The following is a 12,958-nucleotide window of genomic DNA, read 5'->3' as shown; positions in this document are numbered from 1 at the left end:
ATATTGACGGCCTCTAATTTTGCTCTTCCCCAAAAAACGAAACAACACACACACTCTCTCTCTCTATCGACTGCATCAAAACCTTTCATAATTTTGAAGACTTAGGTCACCACTTAGCCTCCAAGAGAAGAGACTCAGCATGCTCATCCTTTACTGATGGGTGTAACCTCTCAGTCCTGCTATCATCCTAGCAGATCCTTTTTGCACCCTCTCCAGTGCCCCTATATTCTTTTTTATAAGATGGCAACTAGAACTGTACACATTACTACAAGTGTGATCTAACCAAGGATCGACACAAGTTTAGCACAACTTCTCGACTTTTCAATTCTATCCCTCTAGAAATAAACCCTAGTTCTGAGTTTGCTTTCTTCATGGTCTTACTAAGCTGTGCCTTTGTACACCCAGAACAGTTTCTTCCTCTACCCCATTTAGTTTCTTATTTTTCAAATAATATGCCTTATTCCCAAGGTATCATTTCTACAGCCTGGTATGTGAAGTTGTTCATATAGTTTGGCGCCTTAGTCAACCTTTAATCTTTACTAATTAAGTTCTTCATTATTTGAGAATAATAGCTGCTCCATTTTGGGGAATTCTTATGAAACAAGTGTCAATGAATGGAAGAGGGCAGATGCAAGCCCACTGATTGCAGTTAGTACACCATCAGAGGGTCTTCTACTTGGACAGTTGTTAGTTTGTCTAACCAAGCCTTTGCAATCTCTATTTTGATTGCCAGCTCTGATTAACGATAATTGTTTTTTTTTAAACGTTCTTTTGATACAGCAGACAGAGTAAGAGAGAGAGAGTGTGTGTGTTGTTTCGTATTTTGGGGAAGAGCAAAATTAGAGGCCATCAATATAAGACAGTCACAAATAAATCCAATCGGGAATTCAGAAGAAACTTCTTTACCCAGAGAGTGGTGAGAATGTGGAGCTCGCTACCACAGGGAGTGGCTGAATAGCAGAGATACATTTAAGGGGAAGCTGAATAAACACGCAGGAGAAAGGAATGGAAGGGCACACTGGTAGGATGAGGAAGGATGGGAGGTGGCTCGTGTGGAGCATAAACACCATTCACATACCAGACTATAGAAATGATACCTTGGGAATAAGGCACATTACTTGAAAAATAAGAATCTAAATGGGTGTACAAAGCCACAGCTTAATAATATCATGAAGAAAGCAAACCCAGAACTAGGGTTTATTTCTAGAGGGATCTTATTTCTGTGTAATCATATTTCTGAATAAACTTGATTCATAGCTTTAGCCAGAGTTACATGCCATGTTATAACGATATTTGCAGCTGATTTCGAGATCAGGAATATACATGTGCAGCCTTTTTCATTTTCTGTGCACACCCCAACAGAAGAAGGGTTTATCGTTCACTCTTTGGGCTGCAGTTCCAGTCATTTTCATTTTGTGATAACAGTCATGCTTCAACGCGTAAGGAAGGAGAACTTGCCAGTGGAAGTGGACTTTTGCATTGGGAATGAGTCAATAGAGCAGGAATGGTAACAGTTGCTCGAATTTGTGTTGGTTTCAGTTTGTCAATAAGGCAACAGCACTCAGAACAAGCCTTCACAAAACTTCAGGCCAAAGAAATTCAAACAGAACAAACCAGCAAGTAGGAACTATGTGCACAAGTAGAACTGAGTTGCACAGGATCCAGGGACCTGCTTGCCTGGGCTCACAGCATACAGGTACCTTGGGCATCCAGTGTCATTTACAGGAACACACCAAGAAAGAAATGCAGGAGATGCTAAACTCTTCAAGAGTCCTTGCAGCTTGTTCCCAAGCCGCAGAAAACTGCACAACTGCAGTGTCTTCCAATATGGGACAAAATAGAGGAGCATGAAAGCTTAGCCGTTCAGTTCTGTGTCCCGCACCTCAGGAAGGATACGTTGGCCTTGGAGAGGGTGCAGTGCAGGATCACCAGGCTGATACAGGGGCTAAAAGGGTTAAGTTACGAGGACAGGTTTCACAGAGGCGTGTAATCTTTCTGTATCCAATCTGTAAAGCTGCAGAAGCGCAAGTGCCAAGTGGAGTGAGGACATGAAACAACAGGAAAAAGAAAAGGACAAAAGGTGTCACATGCAAAGAGTAGCAAGTGATCTGAGTCACTGTTAAAGTCTGTCGATGTTCACAGTTACAGTTATGTAAAGCTCTGGTTAGACCACATTTACAGCACAGCATTCAATCCTGGGCACGCACCACAGGAAGGAGATACTGGCCTTGGAAGGGGTGATCTAATTGAGGTGCTGAAGGTGATTAAAGGAGTTGACAGGGTCGATCGGGAGAAAATATTTCCTCTGGTGGGCAGTGTCCAAAACAAGGGGGTAAAACTTTAAAATTGGAGCCAGGCCTTTCAGGGGTGATGTCAGGAAGCACTTCTTCACACAAAGGGGAGTGGAAATCTGGAACTCTCTCCCCTAGAAAAGTCTGGGGGGGGTCAACTGAAAATTTCAAAACTGAGATTGAGATTTGTTAGGCAAATGTCACGGAACCAACGCAGTTAAATGGAATTCAGATACAAACCAGCTGTGGTCTAAACTGAATGGGAGAGCAAGTTAGAGGGGCTGAATGATCTCCTCCTGTTCTGACCTTTCTCACTGCCCATGCCCACACCTTGGGTTTGGTACCAGAGGGTGCCCAGGACCCATGGAACTGTACCCCATAAGTCTACTGCCGTCGAGGGGGGGGGGGAAATGCAGCCGTGAGACTGAAGGCATTTTTACATCGCGTCAGCATCAACCTGCACAGTGCAGCCAGGCTGGCTCTGCCCGAAGTAGTTGCTCAACAACCCAGCATCCAATCAGGAGTCAGAGCTGCAGTGGATTCTTCCCCTTCTGCATCCAGGGTGGATGCTGATAACTCCTGGTCATATGGCAAAATTCAGCACTGTACAACAGTTCTCAATAGCCTGGGAAGCATTACATAAGCTGGCCAGAGCCTTGCATATTCTTCTCCCTTTAGTGGCCCTAACTCTCCACCTCCAATTCCCACCCCCCCCACCACCCCCCCTCTCCCCAACCCGTGCACTAAGATCTCCCACCAAGTTCCTAACTCACCTCATTGCCATGCGACTGAAGGAATTCAATTTCCTGTTCAGTGAAGGTTGTCATGGAGATGGACTTCACTCGGTGAGGGGGGTTCAGGCCTCTCCTGCAAACAGGCAAAAAAAAAACAATCCCCTTTAAGAACTGCGTTATGTAATCGGCCCACAGCAGAAAAGGTCACCAAAGTTGTTTCAAACAGAGTTAGAAAAATCTCCTTCAACTACATTTTACAATCCACACAGTCCCTTCGAACATTTGCAAAGCATTGATCAGGCAATCGAATTTATCACTCAGAGTATGTACACATCAACTTTTACAGCACAGGAGGGGACCATTCAGCCCATTGCGCCTTTGCTGGCTCTCTCTCTCTCTCTCTGAAAGAGCCATCCACGGAGCCCCATTCTCCAGCCCTTCCTCCTTACTTTTACCTTTATCAACTATTTTTCCACTTTCCTTTTAAATGCTATTCAGAAATCTCCTGCCACCATTCTTTCTGGTCAGGTATTCAATATCCTAACAAACCCCTGCATTAAAAATAACTGTACTAATATCCCGCGCGCACGTGCACACACACATGTAGACGCACGTGCACACACACACGTAGACGCACGTGCACACACACACGTAGACGCACGTGCACACACACACGTAGACGCACGTGCACACACACACGTAGACGCACGTGCACACACACACGTAGACGCACGTGCACACGCACGTAGACACGCACGTAGACGCACGTGCACACACACATGTAGACGCACGTGCACACACACATGTAGACGCACGTGCACACACACATGTAGACGCACGTGCACACACACATGTAGACGCACGTGCACACACACATGTAGACGCACGTGCACACACACATGTAGACGCACGTGCACACACACATGTAGACGCACGTGCACACACACATGTAGACGCACGTGCACACACACATGTAGACGCACGTGCACACACACATGTAGACACACGTGCACACACACATGTAGACGCATGTGCACACACACGTAGACGCACGTGCACACACAAATGCATCTCCACAGGAAACCCCTGTAATGTGAGCTATTGTCAGAGAATTTCTGAGGGGGGGAGGCGGAGTTCTAATCCTATTTGGTGGTTAGCTGTTGCAATAAGGCTTTTACACCTTAAAATATCTACAAACAATATATAAAAACATCCAATATAATAACATAAAAGCAAAATACTGTAGATGCTGGAAATCTTAAATATAAACAAGAAATACTGGAAGTACTCAGCAGGTCTGGCAGCATCTGTGGAGAGAGAAGCAGAGTTAACGTTTCAGGTCAGTGACCCTTCTTCTGAACAGATAAAAACATCCATCTGTGCGGGTGCCTTTCCTGAACTCCAACAAATATGGGAATTTGAGATACATCGCAACACCCTAAAGCTACAGTGGGGTGAGTTGAAGTCAGCCAGACTCCTGTCCAATGAAAGCAAAATACTGCGGATGCTGGAAATCTGAAATAAAAACAAGAAATGCTGGAACCACTCAGCAGGTCTGGCAGCATCTGTGGAAAGAGAAGCAGAGTTAACGTTTCGGGTCAGCATGTTCCGATGAAGGGTCGCTGACCCGAAACGTTAACTCTGCTTCTCTTTCCACAGATGCTGCCAGACCTGCTGAGTGGTTCCAGCATTTCTCGTTTTTATTCCTGTCCAATGATCCCAGTTCGAAATTTCACCTGTAAACATGTAGCGAGGACAATATTGGGTACATAGTCAAACAGCTCGCCAACATTCAGGTTCCGGGTTGACACAGAAATAGCTGGTACCAGAGGGCTGCTTGAGTTCTTGAACTTGTACCCCAACCAGAGTCAAGGCTTTCAGCAGATGCGATTGGTGGGAAAGATTAATGACAGCAAAAACTGCTGCCAATTTGGGCAGAGCCTTCAGCAGCACCTTGCAGATGAGGAGGGGACCTCTGTGCCAATCCTGGCCTGGACTTTTCACTACGGATGATGCATGACACAGAGGACGGGTGTGTCCACCATGGCGCAGTAGGTAGCACTCTCTCACCTCGGAGTCAGTAGGGTTGGAGCCCCATTCCGGCGACTTCAGCACAAAACAATCTTGTCTGCCACTCCCAGTTCCTGCAGTGAGGGAGTGCTGCGCTGTATTTCAAATGAGATGTGAAACCGAGAACCCACCAGACACCTCAGCTGGACATAAAAGACCACACGGCACTATTCAAAGGAGGGCAGGAAAGCTCCCCCTGGTGGCCTAGCCATCGTCTCCCCCTCAACAAACAATACCAGAAACAGATTATCTGGTTATGTCATGTCACAGCTGTTTGTGGGAGCTTACTGTGCACAGATTAGCTGGCACGCTTCCTACATTACAACAGTAACTGCACTTCAAAAGTACTGCATAGGCTTTGAAGCGCTATGAGCGCCCTAAGGTCGTGAAAGGGGCTATAGAAATGCATGGGGGGGGGGGGGGAATATTTTAACCAAGGCCAAACAAAAAGCCCAATGAGCACTTTTATAGGACGAGAGTGTGAGCAACGGCTACACACCACACTCATAGGCTGCATTTATATAGCACCTTATCTCAAGCATCCCAAAATGCTTCAGCTTTTAAGTTTAATCACTTATTATGTAAACAAATGAAGCAACTAGTTCGTACACAGAAAGGCCCCCACAGAAAAGCAATGGAATAACAGATTATTTGATTTTGAGGTGTTGGGTGCAGGAATAAATGTTGACAAGTGCGCTTGTGCTTCACAAGAACCCTGCCCATCTTCGAAATAGTGGGAACTTTTACGTCCACCTGAGGCACCAGTCAGGGTCTCGGTTTAACGTCTCATCTGGAGGACGGCACCTCCCACAGTGCTGGCACTGGGAGCGTCAGCCTGGATTCAGCGCTCAAGTCTCTGGAATGGGGCTCGGACCCACAACCTTGTGACTTGGGGCCGATTGTGCTACTCGCTGAGCCACTTGACTCAGCTGCTGGGTGGAGGGGCAGAACGCTGGAGGTCAAAACGGAGGGTGCCTTGCCTGATCTGTCAGCCAGCGGGAGGGAAACACCTTAAGGAAAGAGCAAAAACAATACTTTAAACAATTGTGAATGGCGGGGGGGGGGGGGGGTTGGGGGTGGAATATAAATTCAAGGACACAAGCCACCCACCCTCAGCACTTTCCGTAGCAGCAACAGCTGGCAAGCTCACTCTTCATTCACCTGATACAGTTGAGTGCCCTGGAGTACAATGTGCAGGTGATTGCTGTAATGTTGATGTTCAAAGATTAATAATCAGGTCCCTCCCACTAGGCAATGTACATTCCCTTCCACTTTCCTCACTTCAGATTACTCCACACGGTGCCAGTAAGCCCACAGCAGCCTCTATGGTGGTTCAGCTGCTGAAAGCAGTGAGGGGTTGAGCTGTGCGGTTCAGAGACAGGTGAAGGTTTGATTTCCGAGTCTGTGTGGAGTCAGTTGATCACACCTCTGGGCGGTTCTACAATTGGCCTCAGTGCAGGAGAGGAGGGAAGAAAAGTAAGCCAAGGGTTCTCCCGCTCCTGGACAGTGGGTGAGGACAGGCCACGAGGCTCTGTCAGATATGTGTGCACGTATACACTTGCACACGAACACGTGCCACACAACTCACAGAAGCCCCACCCTGCCTTTAGCATTTCAGAGAAGAGTTGATCAACAAAAATTTGACACCGAGCCACATAAGGAGCAATTAGGACAGGTGTCCAAAAGCTTGTAGGTTTTAAGCAGCATCTTCGAGGAGGAGAGAGAGAGAGGTGGATAGGATTAGGGAGGGAATTCCACAGCTTAGCGGCACAGGCAGCTGAAGGCACGGCTGCCAATGGTAGAAATCAGGAAGTTGCATGAGGCCAGAATTGGAGGAGCACAGAAATCTCAGAGGGTTGTAGGGCTGGAGGAGATTACAGAGTTAAGGAGGGTGCCGAGGCCATGGGAGGGACCTGAACACGAGGAGGAGAATTTTTAAATCTAGTGTTGCTGGCCCAGGAGGCAACATAGGTCAACAACACAGAGGGTGATGGCTGAACAGGACTTGGTGAGGGTTAGGATACAGGAAGGTATTCAGCACCTGTGGGACTGTACCCCAGAGAAAGCATCTTCAGGAGAGAACATTACAGATAAAGGTATTCCCACTGCTTCCAAGAATTCTTATAATGTAGTTAACAGCGTTGAGTGATAATCAATAGGTGATTAACAGAAAGGCCACGAACACAGACATATGATAGGCTAAAGTATGTCAACTAACTGAGGGCTCCAGGTAATACCAGAAACACACCAGAAAGAAGTTCCTGACACCCGACTGCGCGGTGGGACAGATGCTGGAGATCGTCACACCTGGCATTGTTAACAGCTCATGGCTTCGGAAAGCAATGCAATTAAAAATAAATGCTGTGTGTGTCATATTGTGGACTAATTAAATTAGCTCTCAAGATAACAGTGCATCGCTGAGTAGAGTTTAATGTATTTTTAGATTCAGCTGCACAATATATTACAGTCTTGTCTCCACAGCGTCAACTAGAGACAAGTTAAAATCCGGCTTCAAATTTGGGCACAAAGTCTCACGCAGTACTGAACGCCGCTATGCTGGAGATGTTGCCCATTGGGTGAGACATAAAACCAAAAGCCCCATCAGCCCGTTCTAATCAATGTTCAAGATCGCTTGACAAGGTCGGAAGCGAAGGCAACTTCTCGTAGTGACCTGGTCCACAACTCGCCCACATTCACTTTCTCATTGTTTGTGGGACCTTGCTGTGCACAAATTGGTTGCTCTGTTTGTCTATGCAACATAAGCAGTTATGTTTCAGAGTACTTCGCAGGAACACTTCAGGAGTACTTCAGCCCCTCGAACCTGTTCCGCCATTCAATGAGATCATGGCTGATTCGCGAACTAACTCCAGATACTCACCTTTGCCCCATATCCCTTAAATACCTTCAGATAACAAAAATTTAATCAATCTCAGATTTAAAAGGGACTTCAGTGACCGCGAAGAGCTTTGGGATGTGAGCACGTGAAAGGACCAAATAAATGGAAGTCTGACCTTTAATCGGGAGCAGGAGTCATACACAAAGCTTCCGGTGACAGCATCGTTGTAAGTCTCCCTGTCTCCCATATACCGCTGGAAGGCGCTGCCTGAAAGGGCGGTGGAAACAGATTCAATAGTAACTTTAAAAGGGAACTGGATAAATACTTGAAGGAGAAAAAATTGTAGGGATTATGGGGAAAGAGCTGGCGCTGACTTGATGGGCTGAACGGCCTCCTTCTGTGCTGCACGATTCTCTGATGCTATGTCAGCTATTTTGGATACACTTTCACCTCCAATCAAAATTCAGTCACTCTTCAGGTATTCCACTTAAAGTGTCAGAAGTATTTTGAAAAACTGGAAAGACAGGCAATTATTTCATGCTGGCTGTGTAAAGGCTTATTCCATAAGTGCCAATGTAGGCTGTTGCTTCCTGCTGGTTTTATCAGGCCTGCAGTGGGACATTTACATGAAATTTGCGATCCCTAAATCGCTCATCAACTAGCAGTCATCCTGCCAAGCCTCACCATGAGTCCTTAAAGAGACAGGACACATTAAACACCGGAGTCTCAACGAGTACATTATGCCTTGCATTTCATAACACCCTGTTGTTATAAAATAGCGTTTCATTCAACTGAACATCCCTCTCTGTTGCCACTGAGGCTGAACCAGATTGCTCACACGCCTGATGTCCTATTATAATGCTGAGCTTCCGGCCCTGTAATCCTCTCCATTACCAGGACCGCCTACTTCCAAAGTCGTAACATCGCCCATCTCAGCTCATCTGCTCCTGAAACCCTCACCCACGCATGTGTTACCTGCAGATACAACTATTCCAATGACCTCCGAGCTGACATCCCAGCTTGCACCCTCTCTCAGTTGGAGCTCATCCCAAACTCTGCTGCCCGTCTCCCAGCTCACAACAAGTCCTGTTCACCCATTACCCACTGTGCTCACTGACCTACATTTCTATTTTGAAATTCTAATCCTAGTTTTTAAATCCTTCCATGGCCTCATCTGCACCCGCCTCCTCTCTCTCACTCACACACACACACACTCTCTGACATCTCCTTCAGGATCTCTGCACTCCTCCAATTCTGGCCTCTTTTGCATCCCCGATTTCCATTGCTCCACTATTGGTGGCTGTGTCTTCAGCTGCCTGGGCCCTCGGTTCTGGAATTCCCTCCCTAAACCTCTCTCTCTCTCTCCCCTCCTTTAAGACAGTCCTTAAAACTATCCTCTTTGGCCATCTTTATGTCACCACATGCCTCAGTGTCAAATTCTGTTTGATAATCGCCCCTAGAAGGCACTTTGGCAAGTTTTATTTTAAAGGCACTATATAAATGCAAGTTGGCTACTGTTGAACATTAGCAATGCAAAGGTAAAGGCATTATTTTTCTCTTCCCGTGTCTGTCTGTCTCTCGCTCCGTCTCCCTTTATTCTCTCTAACAGTGCATCAGGTATTGTGACATTATGACCCATCCTTAGTAACAAACTGCACTGAATTTCACTCTGACACATCAAGGCAAAACCCCAACAAGTCGAAGTGATATTGTGGTTTCATTCATCTGTTCCTGCTAGTTCTGCTCTCCTAGACTCTCACGCACAGGCCTCCCACTGGCCTAGTTCATGTACCTGCCCTGTGTTCCCAAAGCAAGCACGTCTTGGCTCAATCTTAGTGATTCTGCAGCTTCCTCTGGTAGCACTATGATACTCTCAGCTGTTAGTCCCAGTCACATCGAGGATAGGAGATGGAACCGGAGGCTCTGTGTTCTTCTAAAGACAGAACTGCTGGCCTGAACTTAAGAGGTGAGGCTGCGTAGATAATGGCTATTTTCGACTATGCCCCATCACCTCAAATTGCGTACCCTCTAATGCTCCACTCTGGTACAATGCAGCTCAAACCGCACTCTCCAGACACCACTTTGCTCTTAGTTCAAGTAGACAGGGCAAAATTTCCATAAGTTTCACTATAATCCTTGTGACAGTCTGTAATCGATGACATATTGGGGTGGTACAGTATCGGTACATGTGCAATATGCCCAGTAGGCTGTATATTATTCCTTTCAATTCTCCCTGGCTAGTCTCTCATCCACAACAAACTTCAGCAGCTCAGCCTCAATTTTGGCTTGATTACATTCTTATGTCACTTTTCTACACACTAACTCACACCAAAGTCCCACTCAGCCACCACCCTCAGCGCTCACTGACCTACCACTGCGCTCCCAGTTAAGCAGCATCTTCATTTTTAAAATTCTCACCCTCCATACCTCTAATCTCCTCCAGCCTTACAGCCCTGAGATCTCTGCGCTCCCCCAATTCTGCCCTCTTTCGCATCCCCGCTTTTCCAGCAATCCAACACTGGCGGCCATGCTTTTAGCAATCAAAGCCTCTCCGCCCCCCTCTCTCTGTGCACTGTATGTTCCCCTGTATAGGTGCTACACTCAGAGTAATCTGCATACACACTGCATGCAATTCCAGTATACAGTCTATGATCCCCTACACTGTTTATGATCCCTGTATATGTGCTGTATTCACACTGTACTGCATTAGAGCTGAACTCTCAGTATACTGCATATCATCCCTCGATACATGCAACACTCAGTATAGTGGATACAGTCTCTGCATATGATCCCCACAAACATGTTACACTCTTGGCATACCCGACATGAGCCATGTAGACAGAGAACACTGAACATGCTCACTGTACATGGTATACTGTACATAATCACAGTATATGACGACAGCCCTGGGACGTAATGAGTGCATAATGTATGGAATCACTCCATACTCCAGATAATGACTGCCCCCACTGTATAATGCACTGAAATAGAACGACCACACAACTTATGACCGCGTAAAGTATACACTGCCTGTCCTTGGGGTATTTAACTCACAGGATGCTGGAGCAGGCGGTATATATAGACTGCATAATGTAGATATTGCCCCGTTCCCCCAGTACTCACAGGATGCCACAGGAGGTGGATATTGACTGGATAATGTATACATTAGTTATCCCCAAATCCCCTACCACCCCCTCCTCCATCGTCCCCTAGTCCTTCTGTTAACTGACTGCCCCGGCCCGGGGACACTGACTATCCTTGTCCTCCAGACCCCAGTCTCCTGGTACGTTGCCTTCCCTGTCCCCAGTCCCAGGGGCAGGGACTGTCCCAGTGCCGGGCCACGGACCCACCTGGGCCACAACCCCTGAGTCCATCGGAGTCACAGAGCCGGACAACACAAGAGAGTGGGAGTGGGGGGGGGGGGGGGGCCCTTCGGCCCATCGTGTCTGTGCCGGCCATTACTGACCATGCAGATAGTGACCATCCCCCACCTCTCCCCCAGTCCCAGTCCCCACCCCCCCGGGTAGACTGACTATCCCTGCCCTCAGGCTCTGGGCCTCGGGCTTGATTACTCACAGGATACCAGAGGAGGAGGCACACCCTGACTGGATAGTCTATATACTGACTGTGCCCTGTCCCCCCCCCCCCTCCCAGGCCCCGGGTAGGCTGACTGACCCAGGCCTCGGGCCCTGGATATATTGACTGCCCCAGGCCCCAGGCCGCAGGCCTCGGGCTGGATTACTCACAGGATGCCGGAGCAGGAGGTACAGACGAAGCTGCCGACTGTGATGTCGATGTAGGTTGGGCCGCGCTGCTCGCACTCGAAGCACTGCCGGTTGTGGGGCCGGGCTCCCAGCTCCCGCACCAGCTTCAGGTGCTTCTCCTCCTGCTTGCGGCGGGCCGTGGCCGACATGCCGGGGCCGGGGCGGCGGGTCGATTCTCCGGGTCTCCCTCTCGCTGACTCTCCCTCACAGCCGCCGCGCCGCCATCGCCCGTCAATCACCGCCAGGGGCGGGGCGGGGCCCGTGAGGGGCGGAACCAACGGTGCGTCGGAGGAGGCGGGGCCAGAGGGGGCGGGGCTGCCGCGCGTCGGGGGGAACGGGGCGGTGGTGGGCGGAGCCAATGGCGCCGGCGGGGGCGGGGCTACAGCCGTAAAGTGATGGGCGGGGTCAACAGTGGGGGCGACCAATGGGGTCAGGGTGGGGCGGGGCCAGCAGGACTACGGGTGCAGCCTCGGTCCACAAGAGAAACGCGACAACGAATTCAAAACCTGCACACACCCAAAATGGACTTGGAGCATTTTAAACTCCAAGTCTATTAAACAAAAGTTCATCAATCGCATTTCTAAACTCCTAATCTATTAAAAACTTAATGTTTCGCATTTTAAATCCCTAATCTATTAAAAAAGTTTCATTATATTTCTAAACTCCTTCTTCTTTGGCCTCCTTATCTCGACAGACAATGGGTAAGCGCCTGGAGGTGGTCAGTGGTTTGTGGAGCAGCGCCTGGAGTGGCTATAAAGGCCAATTCTGGAGTGACAGGCTCTTCCACAGGTGCTGCAGATAAAATTGTTTGTCGGGGCTGTTACACAGTTGGCTCTTCCCTTGCGTTTCTGTCTTTTTTCCTGCCAACTCGAAGTCTCTTCGACTCGCCACGCTTTAGCCCCGCCTTTATGGCTGCCCGCCAGCTCTGGCGATCGCTGGCAACTGACTCCCACGACTTGTGATCAATGTCACAGGACTTCATGTCGCGTTTGCAGACGTCTTTAAAGCAGAGACATGGACGGCCGGTGGTTCTGATGCCAGTGGCGAGCTCGCTGTACAATGTGTCCTTGGGGATCCTGCCATCTTCCATGCGGCTCACATGGCCAAGCCATCTCAAGCGCCGCTGACTCAGTAGTGTGTTTTTGCTGGGGATGTTGGCCACCTCGAGGACTTCTGTGTTGGAGATACGGTCCTGCCACCTGATGCCAAGGATTCTCCGGAGGCAGCGAAGATGGAATGAATTGAGACGTCGCTCTTGGCTGA

At 48.4% G+C, this 12,958-nt stretch overlaps 1 protein-coding gene across 3 annotated transcripts in view; it reads right to left on the bottom strand.

The window, feature by feature from the left end:
• LOC137357357 (arf-GAP domain and FG repeat-containing protein 1-like) overlaps window positions 1-11,964 on the bottom strand; it is a 72,148-nt gene extending 60,184 nt beyond the window's left edge. For 2 of the 3 annotated variants that reach the window (XM_068023623.1, XM_068023624.1), the window contains exons 1-2: window positions 11,678-11,962; window positions 3,065-3,158 (exon numbers count right to left, since the gene is read on the bottom strand). In XM_068023623.1, the coding sequence (XP_067879724.1) occupies window positions 3,065-3,158; window positions 11,678-11,844 (261 nt within the window). In that variant the 5' untranslated portion in view covers window positions 11,845-11,962. Of the gene's footprint in view, window positions 1-3,064; window positions 3,159-11,677 lie in introns of all 3 variants that reach the window. The other variant, XM_068023622.1, reaches the window with a different exon arrangement.
• Window positions 11,965-12,958: the final 994 nt, after the last annotated feature.

This window comes from Heterodontus francisci, chromosome 48, assembly GCF_036365525.1.
Source record: "Heterodontus francisci isolate sHetFra1 chromosome 48, sHetFra1.hap1, whole genome shotgun sequence".
In the NCBI taxonomy this organism is placed as follows: Eukaryota; Metazoa; Chordata; class Chondrichthyes; order Heterodontiformes; family Heterodontidae; genus Heterodontus; species Heterodontus francisci.
The sequence above is the reverse complement of the archived record's forward strand: the minus strand, read 5'-3'. Positions and strand labels throughout refer to the sequence as shown.